Source organism: Dicentrarchus labrax, unplaced genomic scaffold, assembly GCF_905237075.1.
Source record: "Dicentrarchus labrax unplaced genomic scaffold, dlabrax2021, whole genome shotgun sequence".
Taxonomy (NCBI): Eukaryota; Metazoa; Chordata; class Actinopteri; family Moronidae; genus Dicentrarchus; species Dicentrarchus labrax.
In genome coordinates, this window is record NW_026136709.1 from 8,313,552 (window position 1) to 8,326,751 (window position 13,200).

The following is a 13,200-nucleotide window of genomic DNA, read 5'->3' on the forward strand; positions in this document are numbered from 1 at the left end:
AACCTCCTACGATCTCGTGTGGATACCAGTTCTATCTGAAGGACAGAAGCAGAGGGGAGCCCAGGCTGGGGGTCCAGGTACACGTCTCCTGCTGCGACCTAAAAATGTTAGTCCTAGTCAAGTCAAAAGCTCTTCCCTCGGGAATCTACGATTTCAGAAACACAGGTCAAGGCTCAAGGTAAACCTCTATACAAGAAACCATTGTTTTATCCTGGTATTTATGATTTTACAGTACAATCTGTGTGTGTCGTATTGGAAGGCATTCAACGTTAATAGGAAAACCATGCAGCAAAAACAAAAAAACAACAACAAAAAGCAGTAGAGGCAGGGACATGCAGTTCATGAAGGCAATAAAGATACTTTGAAACTCTTATGGCCTGGACACACAGCAGGTGTGAGCAGTGCGTGACGGTTGCCTCGCTGACCTGCTGCGGCTCACAAGCCTGTGGCGTCCACACTGAGTGTTTCTACTGCTGCGTCGCTACTGCCAGCCCGATCTTTCTTTGCCTTCGATAACGTTTTGTTAACAGATGAAAGGGTCGGCAGAAACACTAGAGAGCTTCTAATGTGAAACAGATACAGGGGGTGTGGAGGAGGCTTTATATGTTGCTGGCATGATGTCCATATGACTATGACTTCTTGCTTGGAACAGTGTGAGGCTCGCAGACAGAATAAGCAAGACCTCAACTCTCTATTGAAGCGCGTGGCTCACGTGGGCAGTGCGGCTGCTCTAACCTGTTACGTTACATGGGCGCCAAAATAAAAAGCAAGACTTTCCGTGACACACACACACACACACCACACACACACACACAGTCAGACGTGTGCAATGTGTCCAGGACATGAGCCTCCGATTTCCAAAGTTTCTGCCAAAACTTGCGGTTCTCATAACTCCAAACATACAAATACACAAATGAACTTCCATCAATCCACTTACAAATATATAGAACAAAGATCCTTGCATCTCCAGAACATGAGAGTCATTCTGTTTTTAAGTCTTCTCCAGTATCAACGTAACCTAGTGATAGTTATCTGTACATCAATGGGATCATTGCAAACTGCTTATAGCTACTTCAGCTAGCTTTCATGGCACCAATTTACCAAAATAGAGGCTGTTAAGGAGCCAGTGTGTCAGACTTTGAAAACCTCTGATCTATATATGATGGATAAGATGCAGGTGTTTATTGTATCATTTTTTTTTTTATTGTAGTGTTACAAGATGTTTTAAATGTTAAATACTTCTAAATAATGCCAAAAAGGCTCTGTTATTAAAATGTCAAAGACAAATCCGCACAGATCAGAATAAAGTTGCTTGGATCCCTGGTGAACCTTTAAACTTCCTCAAAACTGAACACACTCCCAACAAAACACGATATATCAAGGACTGCTGTGTTCAACAGCACTTTTTTCCCCCCGTGTGTTTATGACCTATCGCATTCACTGTGATTTGCGGAGCTGCATTTATGTGAGGTGGGTAGTAAAGAGAATAAGTAAAAAGTTTCTCCAAACAAGTGCTGTGCCTCGGAGGAATTCTCCTTGTGTCCTTGAGAGGCATCATGGAGTGTGACTTAAAGACTTTTTATTCCTCCTCCGCTCCCTCATTTCACCCCTCCTCCTTCCCTCTATGCCTCTCTATGTGATTCTGTCCCTCCTGTCTTCTCTCTTCCTCCCACCATCTCTTGGTCGCCGGAGGGGGCTGTCTCCACGCTCTGATTGGTTTTATTGGCAGTAGTTCAGTTGTGGAGGATGCCGGCGTGGCTCTCGATGCCGTGCTAGATAAAGATGGATCAGCACATAACATTAGGCAAAGCAGTTCTCTTTTCCATCTCATTAAAAAGACAACATTTGATGAGAATAGGAACATCCTCCAGTGTCAGAGATATTCATGTTATGTTATTCATCTCCTCGCTGTGTTTTATATGTACTCAGGGGACGTGCTTTTTAAAAGCACCGGACTCACCGCACTACTGCTGCCCCAGATGAATTTCTGAGTGTATATTTTATTAAAGGACACTTGACTGTGGCCAACATCAACGTGTCTCCTTTTCAAGTGTTAAAAGAGCCAGCAAGTGCAGCAGAGCCATATCTGTCATGATAAATAAACAAGCCTTTACAGCGCTACTTAAAATGGTTTGCATGTTGCAACTGTCATACTTAATAAATATAGTGCAAGAAGATGTGGGATGCAGAGGCTCATAAAACAGTAGCCTAGCTTCTTTCTTTTCGTTTTTTTTTACATTTTTAAATAAAGAGCTATTCATTCTTACTAATGAAGATATCAATACAACAGAAGCAGTAAGGTTTAAAGGAAAGGTGTGATTTTACAAGAAAATTATAATTTTTCTTCTTTTTTAAGAGTTTGTTTTAAAAGACAAACTTTATTTTAACTATTAACTACTACTCACTATTTATATTGAAACCAATATAAACAATTATTTAGCTCAACCTCAATTCAATTATAACAAACTGAGATTTAAACTATGCTAAGATTTAGCAGGAAATTAGCTGTTATCATTTAGATATGTGGGGTTACTAACTAAATTATCAGAAGTTAGTTCATCAAAATTTCAAAAATATTCTTTTTAGATATAGATAACTGGTACAGATAAAATGAGTAAGTTTCGCTTTAGCTGAGGCTAAACGTGGATATCTTATAAACGTTAGCTACAACCTGATACAGCTCTATTGCTTCAGCTGTGTAACATTAGTCTCTGTGTCTCTGTGATGGAAGTTCATTCGTGGCATATTATTTTGTATGTGATAAACACGCAGCAACCTTCGCTGCCAAAAACTGCAGATCCTGGAATGGCCACTTGAGGCTGGATACTGAAGTGAGTCAATCTCCATAAGTCCTAATATTAAAATGACTTCACTGCAGAAATAAACGTTTTTGATCTCTATAGCTAATTTTCCCATTGATGACAACTGTAAACGGGGTTGAATTTTATATAACTCGCCCATTCAAATTATATCAAGGCTTAAAGTTGCATAATTAAGGGAATGGCCACTTTGAGTAATAGGCGGGTGCCGTCGCAGGTGGCTGGTTTCAACAACCAGGGTTCAGTTGGCCATTTTTGGATTAGCTGGGAGACGGTGGAGTCAGGACTGCCAAGATGGTGACAGCCAGAGCAGACCACACTGAGCTCCACAATGACTCTTCAGAAACATATGGTTGACGTCATGGAGACTACATCCATTTTCAATTATACTACGGTCTATGGCGATAACGGATGCTGAAAAGTTAACCCTTTTTACTCTTTTTGACCAAATATGTATTTACTTTGTGAGGCATAATGCAACTCAGCTTCTTCCACTGTTGTTTGTGACTTGGTCTTGACCCACTTTTGACCAGGTGTGGAAAAAATAGGACCTGTCTGACAAGGTAAAGAGAGAAAGAAAAAACAAAACAAAAGTAAAGGTGGGGCAGGTGAGAGACAAATAGCATGACATTTTGTCTATCTGCGAGATATGGTCAAAGTGTTTTCAGCAGCAGAAGGAAGCAGCGTGGAAGCCAAAGCAAGGCTGCGAGGGTGTCTGACATTTGATGATGGGGGGGGGGGGGCAGGTTTGTCCTTTACAAGGTGTAGGATGCAGGTTCAAATTGAGTTACTGCACTGCGATTGATGGAGAGATGTCCAGTGGGAGAAATGAAGAGAGAGAAGGAGGGAGAGTTTACCTCCCACAACAAACTGATGTTCGGCGGCGCACCATCGGTCAAAATCCAGGAAGTTGTCTGTTTTGACTGTGCACATCATACTGTATATGCCTTGACACATAATTATCATTCCAAAGCATCTACACTGTAGCTTATGTTTTTCTGCTTATTGACACTTTGATTTAAGAGTTTCAGCATAGTCGAAAACTCAAGCAGCTTTTATATCATCAAATTGCCCTAAAGGAGGAGGAAAAAAGCCTCCAGTTTTCCTGTCAGTGGGTGCTGCTGAGGCGCAGACCGTCAACAAAGAGGCTGACAGAGCCAGAGAGGAGAATAGCATCCACCACCCACTGAGGCTCCGCAGGAACGCAGCTATTTGAGTGCAACAGCTCCAATCAACATCTATTTAAAGACTGTAGTGTGGGTTCAAGTCCGCAAGTATCCTCTGCATGGGAACTTGTGAAACTAGACAGTTGAAACAAACATTTGATTGTTGTTTGGACACTGGACTGAGCAGGCATGTCATGGAATATAAAAAGGAGGTTAACGTGGGATTATTAGGCACAGATATAAATTAAAATGTTGGCGTTTTTTTTATTTATTCATAATTGAAAGAGAGGGATATGGTAGACTGTTAAAAAGGTGTCCATTAATGTGGCTGTATCAAGTGAAATGCATGCGCGTTGGCTGATCATTAACATTAATTAAGACTAATCTCATTCTCAGCAAGTTGAAGTGCATCTGTGGCCATGGCAACCCACTCCCAAATGGTAAGTGTCAGCGTGGCCTGCTGTCTCTCCCCTTCTTCCGGCAGTCATTGTGATTTGTGGAGCAATTACCACACAGCTAGAGGAGAAGGAGCACTTCAGCGAGACGAGTCAGTGTCCCACCTAATGCGTGACATCCTTACCGTGTCTGCTGGCATGCACACTCTCTAGTGATGGCAAGGACCTGAGTCTGGAGTAGAAATTAAACCACATGTTATGTGTCAGTTGAAGCTGGAGAGAGGTGGAAGAGTTTACTTTAGGTTAGAAGATATTGCTTCACGAGTGTCGAGAAAAGAGGAGCACGCAAAGCTGAGATATGAAATGAAAGTCAAGCCGAGAGTTTGTTGGTTTACTAACTGGGAGTTAAAAATAGCACTGTAGCTCAGTGAACGTTTTCCCGGAACAATAGCTAAATCAGAGTGGCAGTGTGTGGGAAATCTCTCAACAAAAGACACCCTCCCAACTACCAAGGTTTATTTTTGCTCTCTGAACACACTCTGTTTTAATTGAAACAGTAAAAAATGTATTATCATTTCATCAAACATCTTATGTTTTAACTGCACTTCTTTATTGTCATGTTCTTTCACAGCAGGGGGATGGTGTGTCATTGGATGAGGTGGATTACTCATACTGGGGAAAATATACTCACACTGTAGATTTTGGATCCAATGCTCATGATCATTGTCCACCTCCATAGTTTAATTTGGTGGTATGCTAACATTTGCTAATTAGTAACACAAACTACAGCTAAGGCTAATGGGAGTTGAGTTTTGTACTTCCATCATCCCAAATGTTTCCAACAATGTTAAAACCCAGAGAAATATTTATTCCTGTAGTCGCCGGTCAATGGCGTCATATGCACTTTTGACTTTTATCCACTTTCAGGGCACATTTTTACAACACACTTTTTAGATCTTGGTCGTTGTTAACTATATATTTTAACTGGAAGGATTTTAGTCATCAGATGTGGGATTCTTAAGTTATCAGGGAAACAAGCTGAGAAACTGCTTTATTCTGTGTTTAACCGGTTTATATCCATTTGTTTTGAAGAGGAGGAAACCTCTGCAGATAATTCAGCTCCCGCTAAAAAAGCCCCGAACAATGAACACTGAAGGAATCCTAACTGGGAGAAGCTTACTGCAATGACGGCTATGGTGGTGAAGACAACAACTTCCATGATCCGACGCTACTCATGACGCCATGACATGTCGTTTCTTGTTCTGGTTTTGATGTGACAAACTCCCTAGCACCAGAAATGAATCACCAAAGTTATTAAAATTCCTCCTGAGGGAAACACGAGTGTGTCGGAAATGTAACAGCAATCTATCCAACAGTTGTCGAGACATTTCACTAAAAGACAAAAATGTCCACCCAAAGTCTATAGGATTCATCTTGTTGGGGCTGTGAGTGTCTGGACCTCATATCCCTGCAATCCATTCAAAAGTTGTGGAGATGATGATGACTTGGACCAACGTGGTGAACCAACCGTCCATCATCCCTCGAGCCATGCCACTAGGGTGGCTAAAAGGCCACTCTGGGAAGTAGTGCAACATCTTATACTTAAAGATAAACACATAGTCTGAGCCACAGAGAAAGGTTTGTACCAAGCTCAGTTTGAAAGTGTAACAATAGCAATCAAAAGAATAATGTTTGACTGCAGTTTCAGTGTACATCCCTACAGTAAATAGCTACAGGATCTCTTGGGCACACTCCAAATCCTGAAAAACAAAGTGAGGTATGTTTGCAGTCTGCTGACTACACTAGAAAGGTTCTTTTAACTCCATTGGAATACAAAGGAGCACTCTGCAGGACTTTTGTTTATGACTTGATGAATTCCTTCTTCTGCCAGCAGTCAAGAACAGATGTGCTGGGAGGTGGGGTGGGGGGTTTTATGAACACTCCCACAATACAGATCAGACCAGATCAGCAAATTCAGAATGTGATTAAAAGGTTTTTATTGTTTTATACATGCAGGTGATATTCAGAGTTTACATAATAACTGCATTAATAAGGGTAAAATGTCTCTTTAATGGTCCTTGTAAGGATATTCATTGTGCATGTTCTTTATACATATCCTGTAGGTGTATAGAAACATAAATAGGTAATGAAGATCTTTGCATAAACAACAGTCTCTTGATAACAATGAATCAAATACACATTCTTTAATGTCTTCATCCATTTAGTAAATAAACAACATATGAATCATTCAGAAGAATCACCTCAGTTGACTTCTCTTCGCCCACAAGCTCTGAACTACTTCTAATTACTCAGTAGAAGTCTGGAAACTGTATTCATTAACACACAACAATGGTAGTTAGTAAAACACACTGTGTTAATGACTTCTCTGCTTCAGAAGTTCTGTTTTTAAATGTTGTGTCGTACTTCATTTTCTTGTCACTGTCACTGGACCAGTGCACCGTTTTAACTCAAGCATCATGCGTGTTGTGTACTCAGGCATTTTTATTACATTCACACGCCATATGATCTGAAGTCAGTGGGGATTGGACATGTGGGTGCTAACAGATCTAATGTTTTACAGTATGTATTATGGAAACCAGCTGCCCTGAGCTGACCCACAGGGAGTGTTATTTGTTGACGAAGACAGCAAACTGAGCTTTTAACAGCCTCTGGGCTAAGCTGCTTTCCAGCCATGTATGAAAAGTGACATCGGCTGAGTCCCCTACGGCACTAGGACTAAATGTCCATAGCTGTGTTGTTACCAACACAGGACCGGTTTAACTAGCGTGCTGGATCAGAAAGTGGGTTAGCAGTGAACTGGAGGCCAATGTGAGCAGTTCAGTGTGGATTTATACTGCCATCTTGTGGTTGAAGAGCAGATGTGAACAGTACTGACAATATTAGTGTGAGTGTTTTTGTTTCAATCCACTGATTTTATACATGAAGTTCAGTTTACTCTTTATAATCAGTCGTGTGAAAAGAGACAACGACCCTAATGATGTCATAGTGAGGTCACCAGGATTATCAGGCCACTACAAAAGTTTAAGCAGAAAGCATATGTTGCAAGGTGGAGGGATGGAGTTTGAAAGACATGGGGAGGAAGGCTTTAATGGAAGATGCTCCTGTGTTGCATTATGGGAAACTTATGAAGCAGTGTTTTTGGAGGATATCTGGGCCTGATCAACAAAACTAATATGAAGCATAAGAAATATTACACAGTCCACATAATAATCTGTTGGTGAAACCCTCTGCAGGCTGTCTACTGACATGATCAAAGTAGCTTTAAAGTGTGAGTTGTTTATGTTGGGGAAATACTCATTCAGCGTTTCCAAAAGGAGTGCATTATATGATTTTTTATCAGTGGGGAAGTTTCACATATATTCTGGAAAACAAGAACCAAAACAAATCACATCCCAGTTGATGAAGCTCCTGTATAGACGTTCCATTTCATCAGATGTGACAGAATTGCATCAGGAAACAGTCTGACCTCAAATGGATCTGTTACTGGTTCATCATTAAACGTGTTAAAGCAATAGAGCTTGTTATGGAAGACTGAGAAATCCACAGGGATGGACAGGTAAGGAGGGTGGACAGGGGTCACGTGGCAGGTATTTTATATCGGCCTATATATATATCAGATAGGCTGTAGCATGTATGTAGTAACATAAACTGCATTTGTAATAATTATTACATAATTATCTCTTGGGAAAGCTTCAAAATCAAGTGTATTTCTATGTTTGAGACTTGTTATACATAAATTATAATAAGGCTAATCAATATATATGTGTATATATATATATACACATATATATGTATATTCCTTTCTTTTTTTTACTCCTTTGCTGATGAATGAAATATGTCTGTATGATAAAGACCCCCTTTCGCCTTGTCAAACCTAAATAACACCAATAACTTTGTCTTTAAAACAATGAAACCGTATAATGAGGGTGTGCACCACTGACATTATATATAATATAATAATGTAATATATGTGCACGTTGAAAGAGAGAGAAAGAGAGAGATGGAAATCGGACCAGTAGACAAAACATCTTATTTAGCCGCTAATAGTGCAAGAAATCATGAAACATACTATCAGAAATGTTGTTTTAGAGTACTTATTTTGATTATTGCTCACAGTTTATTGTGGAAGTAATTATGTACAGCATATTATCATATTATAAAGTATTTCTGATTCTAACAAGTTCCGGCTTTAAAATCGTTCCCTTGCGCATGCGTATTATAGCCGCCGGTTTGCAGACGTCCAGTGCTTTGCTTCAGTGTGAGAGGTTTGTGAGCTGTATTCAGAAGGATTTCTCTCTTGACACTGAAATCTTCTTTGATATCCAGTCAGCCATGACAGCGTCAGAATGAACGTTTTTATCGTCAGTAGATTTTAGTATCGTATTTTATTGTATTTAAACCACAGTTTAGACTGCAGTGTATGCTTTGTTATAAATACTAGACCAATACTTGCTCCCAGTAGCAGATATGATTTGTTTAAGCGTAACTCCTCCCGCGTGGCGTGACGTACATATCCCAGTATGCTCCGCGGCCCAGGATATGTGTTAAACTTTGACAAATTCAGGCTTATAAACAGCAAATAAACACGCTGTATTACCATGGATATTATCTTAAGATGGTCAAACTGTGTACATTCGTTTGTTGGCAGTAACGTTAATGTGTCTGACACCGTGACTGAGACCGTGACACCGAGGCGGAGCTATAAATACTGGGAGGCTCCCGTTGCTCTCTCGGTTGGTCCGATGGCGGTGAGATTTCAATTGATTGCTACAGTGAGTTACAGAACCTCTACGTTTCTTCTCTCCCCTCCCTCACCGCCGACCTTGACCAGCCTTTTGACCATTTCACCTTCATAGTTTTAATGTTTTTAAAGGGCAAACAGTAATTCATTGAAATATGGATTTTACAAGTAAATTGCTCAAGCCTCTCTAAAGGGAAAAGACTTTACCAGGGCAGGAAGCCATGGATATACTGTATAATAGTCACACAGCATACACAATGCAAAACAACAACAAACTACATGTGTGCAAGCAGCAATGTTATTCAACTTTATTATATAGTATAGATTTGATATATTCTAGATTTCTATTATTTTATTTTTTGTTATATTTTTATTTTATTATATTTGGCTATACTGGCAATAGCCCTTTTGTAAATATATTACGCTTTCTTACATGCCTTAAAATCAAGCACTTATGAACTTGTGAGAGAAACGAGACAGGCTGCAAACTTGTTCAAATGGAGCTCAGATACACTCAGAGTGGCATTGGGCCTATTAAAGGGGGGAAACTAACGACAACACAACCGGGCCACAGTGCCCCCGTTGGTGCCGTTTGCTGCATTTAAACTCCCTGGTCCCTGCCTAGTACTTACTTGTAATTATTTGACGTGCCTCCCCCTGTTTTGAGCCCCCCCCCCTCCCCTCTCATAAAAAACAAACAGTCCCTAACTGCCTATTTAACAGTATAACTAACACTGATATACTGTATGTGCTGGCCAAATGATACAACTCAAACTGGATCAGAGTGGGTTTCCATATTGAAACAGTTGAACTGTGTCTGTGCTGTTAAAATGTAGCCTGGTCGTTTAAAAATGACATTAATTAGCTATTTTGTTACTTAACATATATTGTGAGGTTGTGATCAAGAAATGATTATGGGCAGAAACTCATTCATCCTCTAGCGTCCTTATTACAGCAGTGTGAACACCGTAACCTAACTTTACATCATTTTCAGGGCTGTCAACATATTCACACAGACAGCAGAACGTGACAGCTGTTCTTGATGCCATGAAACATTTTTGTTTGGGATTCTTATGCACCAGCGTACCGAGGCAAATTCCTCATATGTGAAAACTTACTTGGCAGTAAACCTGATTCTGGTATTGTAAAAGACAACATGACAATATGAGCGCAACAACAGTTAAATCACTCGTCAAACGAACCCACATCATGAAGAAGGTTATGATGTTTATTAGAAATACCAACCAGACTGGAATCATACAAAAGCAGCAACTGATATTTGTCTGAATAACTGTTTTAACACTCCAGATCTACGTCCTTTAGGTTACCCCCCCACACTTCCCATCGAGCCCCTTACTTTCCCAAAACATTATCAACTCAATCCTCCAGAACCTGAATTTTTATCTCTGAGCCAATAAACAAATGTATACAGACAAACAATAAAGCTAAATCTATGTGTGTAGGTGTGTATTGTGTGCGTCCGTCTTCTTTCACAACAGTCCCAGTTTGTATTCCACCATCATGTGTGGCTCGCCCATCATTTCACACTGGGCTGGATCTGCAAGAGAGACATAAACACGGTGTGCTGTTCAGATATCACATTCACACAGTTGTGTTAATGATTGCGTGAAGGCGAAGGGGGGGCGAGGTTCTCACCGCTGAGGACGTCCTCGAAGCCGATGGCCTCGTCACTGCCACGCAGCGTATCCAGAGCCAGGTTTGAACTCTGTAAGAACGGCAGGCGCTGGATCTGGAAGGAGGAGGGACAGACAACAGGAGTTATGAAGGAGAAGAATAAAAAGCAAGCTAAAAGGGAGAGGGGGGGAAAGGAAAACGGTTGCTAGGGCTAGGGATTGGGATTAAGAGAGACATGCCGTTACCTGTCTAGCTGCCCTGTACTCCATCTGCAGTTTGAGTGGAGCATGAAGACCCTGGATGTTTCTGAGTGTAGAGAAATTCATCTTGTCCTTGTTCAGCTGGAACTGCACACCACAGAAACACAGAACAACATTCAGTACCACAGAGACAACAGTGTCATCAAACAGAAGAAACAGGGCTGTCTGTCTGCAGTCAGGAGAACGTCCACTTTAATGTACAGGTAATTTGGTTTTATGGTTAAAACACAAAGATGATGTGTTTGGCAGACATTTTTTTTTGCATCGAAGGAGAGTCGGGACAATCTTTAGATAATCACTCAGTCCTGAGAAGACGTCTAATCTATGTAAACTTTGTGGGAGCTTTAACTAATGGTACTTTATTCTCTTACAGTTCCAATTACTCACATTCTTCTCTGACAGCTCCAGTGGGTGGCTTGGGAGGAGCTCATTCTTTACACTAGAAAAGCTGTGGAGCAAAAGAAAGTGAGATCAGCATAATAAATAATAATAAATAACAATAAATAGTAATTTGGGTTCAAGTTAGGACCAAGCACCACCTGTTACAGCAACCCCCCCTTGACAAAGATAGTTTAGTCACATAAAATCACACCATAAATATTCAAACTATCCATTGTATCCGGTCATTCTCAAATCAAATAAGTTTAACACTGCGCAGGGAGGAATTTGTAAAGTAGCACCACAATGTGTATTTACTGTACAGCTCATATAAAAGCACAGCCTGACATTCATATCAAGCTGTGTGATGAGCAGAAAGTTTTACACTTCATAAAGAAACTGATAAACCTCTCTGGTTGACAAACTGTGAAAAGTTAATGCTGTTTCTAAATTACAGTAAATATATCTACGGGGTTTTTTTGACCTGCGATTATTTTGTTACTGAAATGGTCAACACACATTAACACTGATCCATCTGCCATCATCTAACATCGGCCTGGAGGAATTATCCGTCCTGTTTTACAACTGACTGGATTTCTAGTTGTAATGGATAATCAGGAGCACAAGTGAAGTGTTGCTATAATTTGATTTAAAAAAAAAGTGAATAAAGACCAGAACATAAAGTGAAAAGCGGATATTAAAATATGATTTAACGCAATGTGTAAATAAAGTGCCACAAATCCAACTAAAAAAATGCAATAAAAATAAAAATATTTAAACGAGAGACACAACCACCTGTCTCCACCCGCACATCAGCACAGTTTATTAGTCATATATATATATATATATACACACAGTACAGAGGTTAGCACTGGGTGGTGTATTCACTGTCTCACCCGCTCCTCAGGGAGTCCCGCACTCCGTACGCTCCCTGCGGACATAAGCCTGCCACAGGTACACTGTCCTTCAGCTGAGAGCGGAGTCCTCGGGTGTCCTGTACAAACACCAACAACACATATTCACCGTTTACAAGTGCTAATATCCAGTTAGCATAGCTCACTTTACAAACACTGAGAGCTAAACATCACCTAGCCAACCCTGAGCGCTAACTAGCATTAGCTCGAGTGACTAATCAAATTCCCGACCAGCCGGGTTTTAAAGGACACAAAGACAGAAGACAAAGTTGCGAGAGGTTAAATAAATATGCGTATAAGTACAGAAAACAACAGTGTGGTAATCTCTGTGGTTCCGATGGGATAAATGATAATAAATCATTTTACAGCCATACCATTGTGATTCCGCTTCTTCTACTTTCTTTTCGACACACTGAAATATCCGGTCGAGTTGAGTCGCGTTTTCATGACGACACATCCTGTATGAGCCGGTGTTGTGAACAATTGATCAATAAAATAGGTTGTAGTCTGGTGAAAGCATAACATATGTACCCTGAATATGTACTTTCTATGTTTTTTAATCACGTAAATAATGTACATCGCGACTCCACCACATTTTAAAATAACTTCAACACCAACACTGGTCAGAGTAATGTTCAAGAACTGCGCATGTCAGCTGTTTGATATCAGGGGGTATAGCTCAGTGGTAGAGCATTTGACTGCAGATCAAGAGGTCCCCGGTTCAAATCCGGGTGCCCCCTCTTTTCCACTGTGATATGCCGATTGGACCATCGTTATTTCCTCTGTTATCATGAGCACCTCGCTATGCTTTTACTCCAGTGAGTGAACCTCACATATTTGATAACATTCAGTTTATGTCTCACTCATGAGG

The 13,200-nt window shown here is 40.5% G+C and overlaps 1 protein-coding gene and 1 non-coding gene across 2 annotated transcripts; one reads left to right on the top strand and one right to left on the bottom strand.

Moving 5' to 3' along the window:
• Positions 1-10,349: 10,349 nt before the first annotated feature.
• On the bottom strand, positions 10,350-12,800 carry pomp (proteasome maturation protein). Its single transcript, XM_051411082.1, has 6 exons — positions 12,704-12,800; positions 12,312-12,409; positions 11,425-11,485; positions 11,023-11,124; positions 10,799-10,892; positions 10,350-10,700 (listed from the first exon to the last, which is right to left on the bottom strand). The coding sequence occupies exons 1-6, from the start codon at positions 12,704-12,706 to the stop codon at positions 10,633-10,635; spliced, it is 426 nt and encodes a 141-aa protein (XP_051267042.1). The 5' UTR covers positions 12,707-12,800; the 3' UTR covers positions 10,350-10,632.
• Positions 12,801-12,997: 197 nt separating this feature from the next.
• On the top strand, positions 12,998-13,069 carry trnac-gca (transfer RNA cysteine (anticodon GCA)). The gene has a single exon. It is a non-coding gene; the product is annotated as a tRNA-Cys (tRNA).
• Positions 13,070-13,200: the final 131 nt, after the last annotated feature.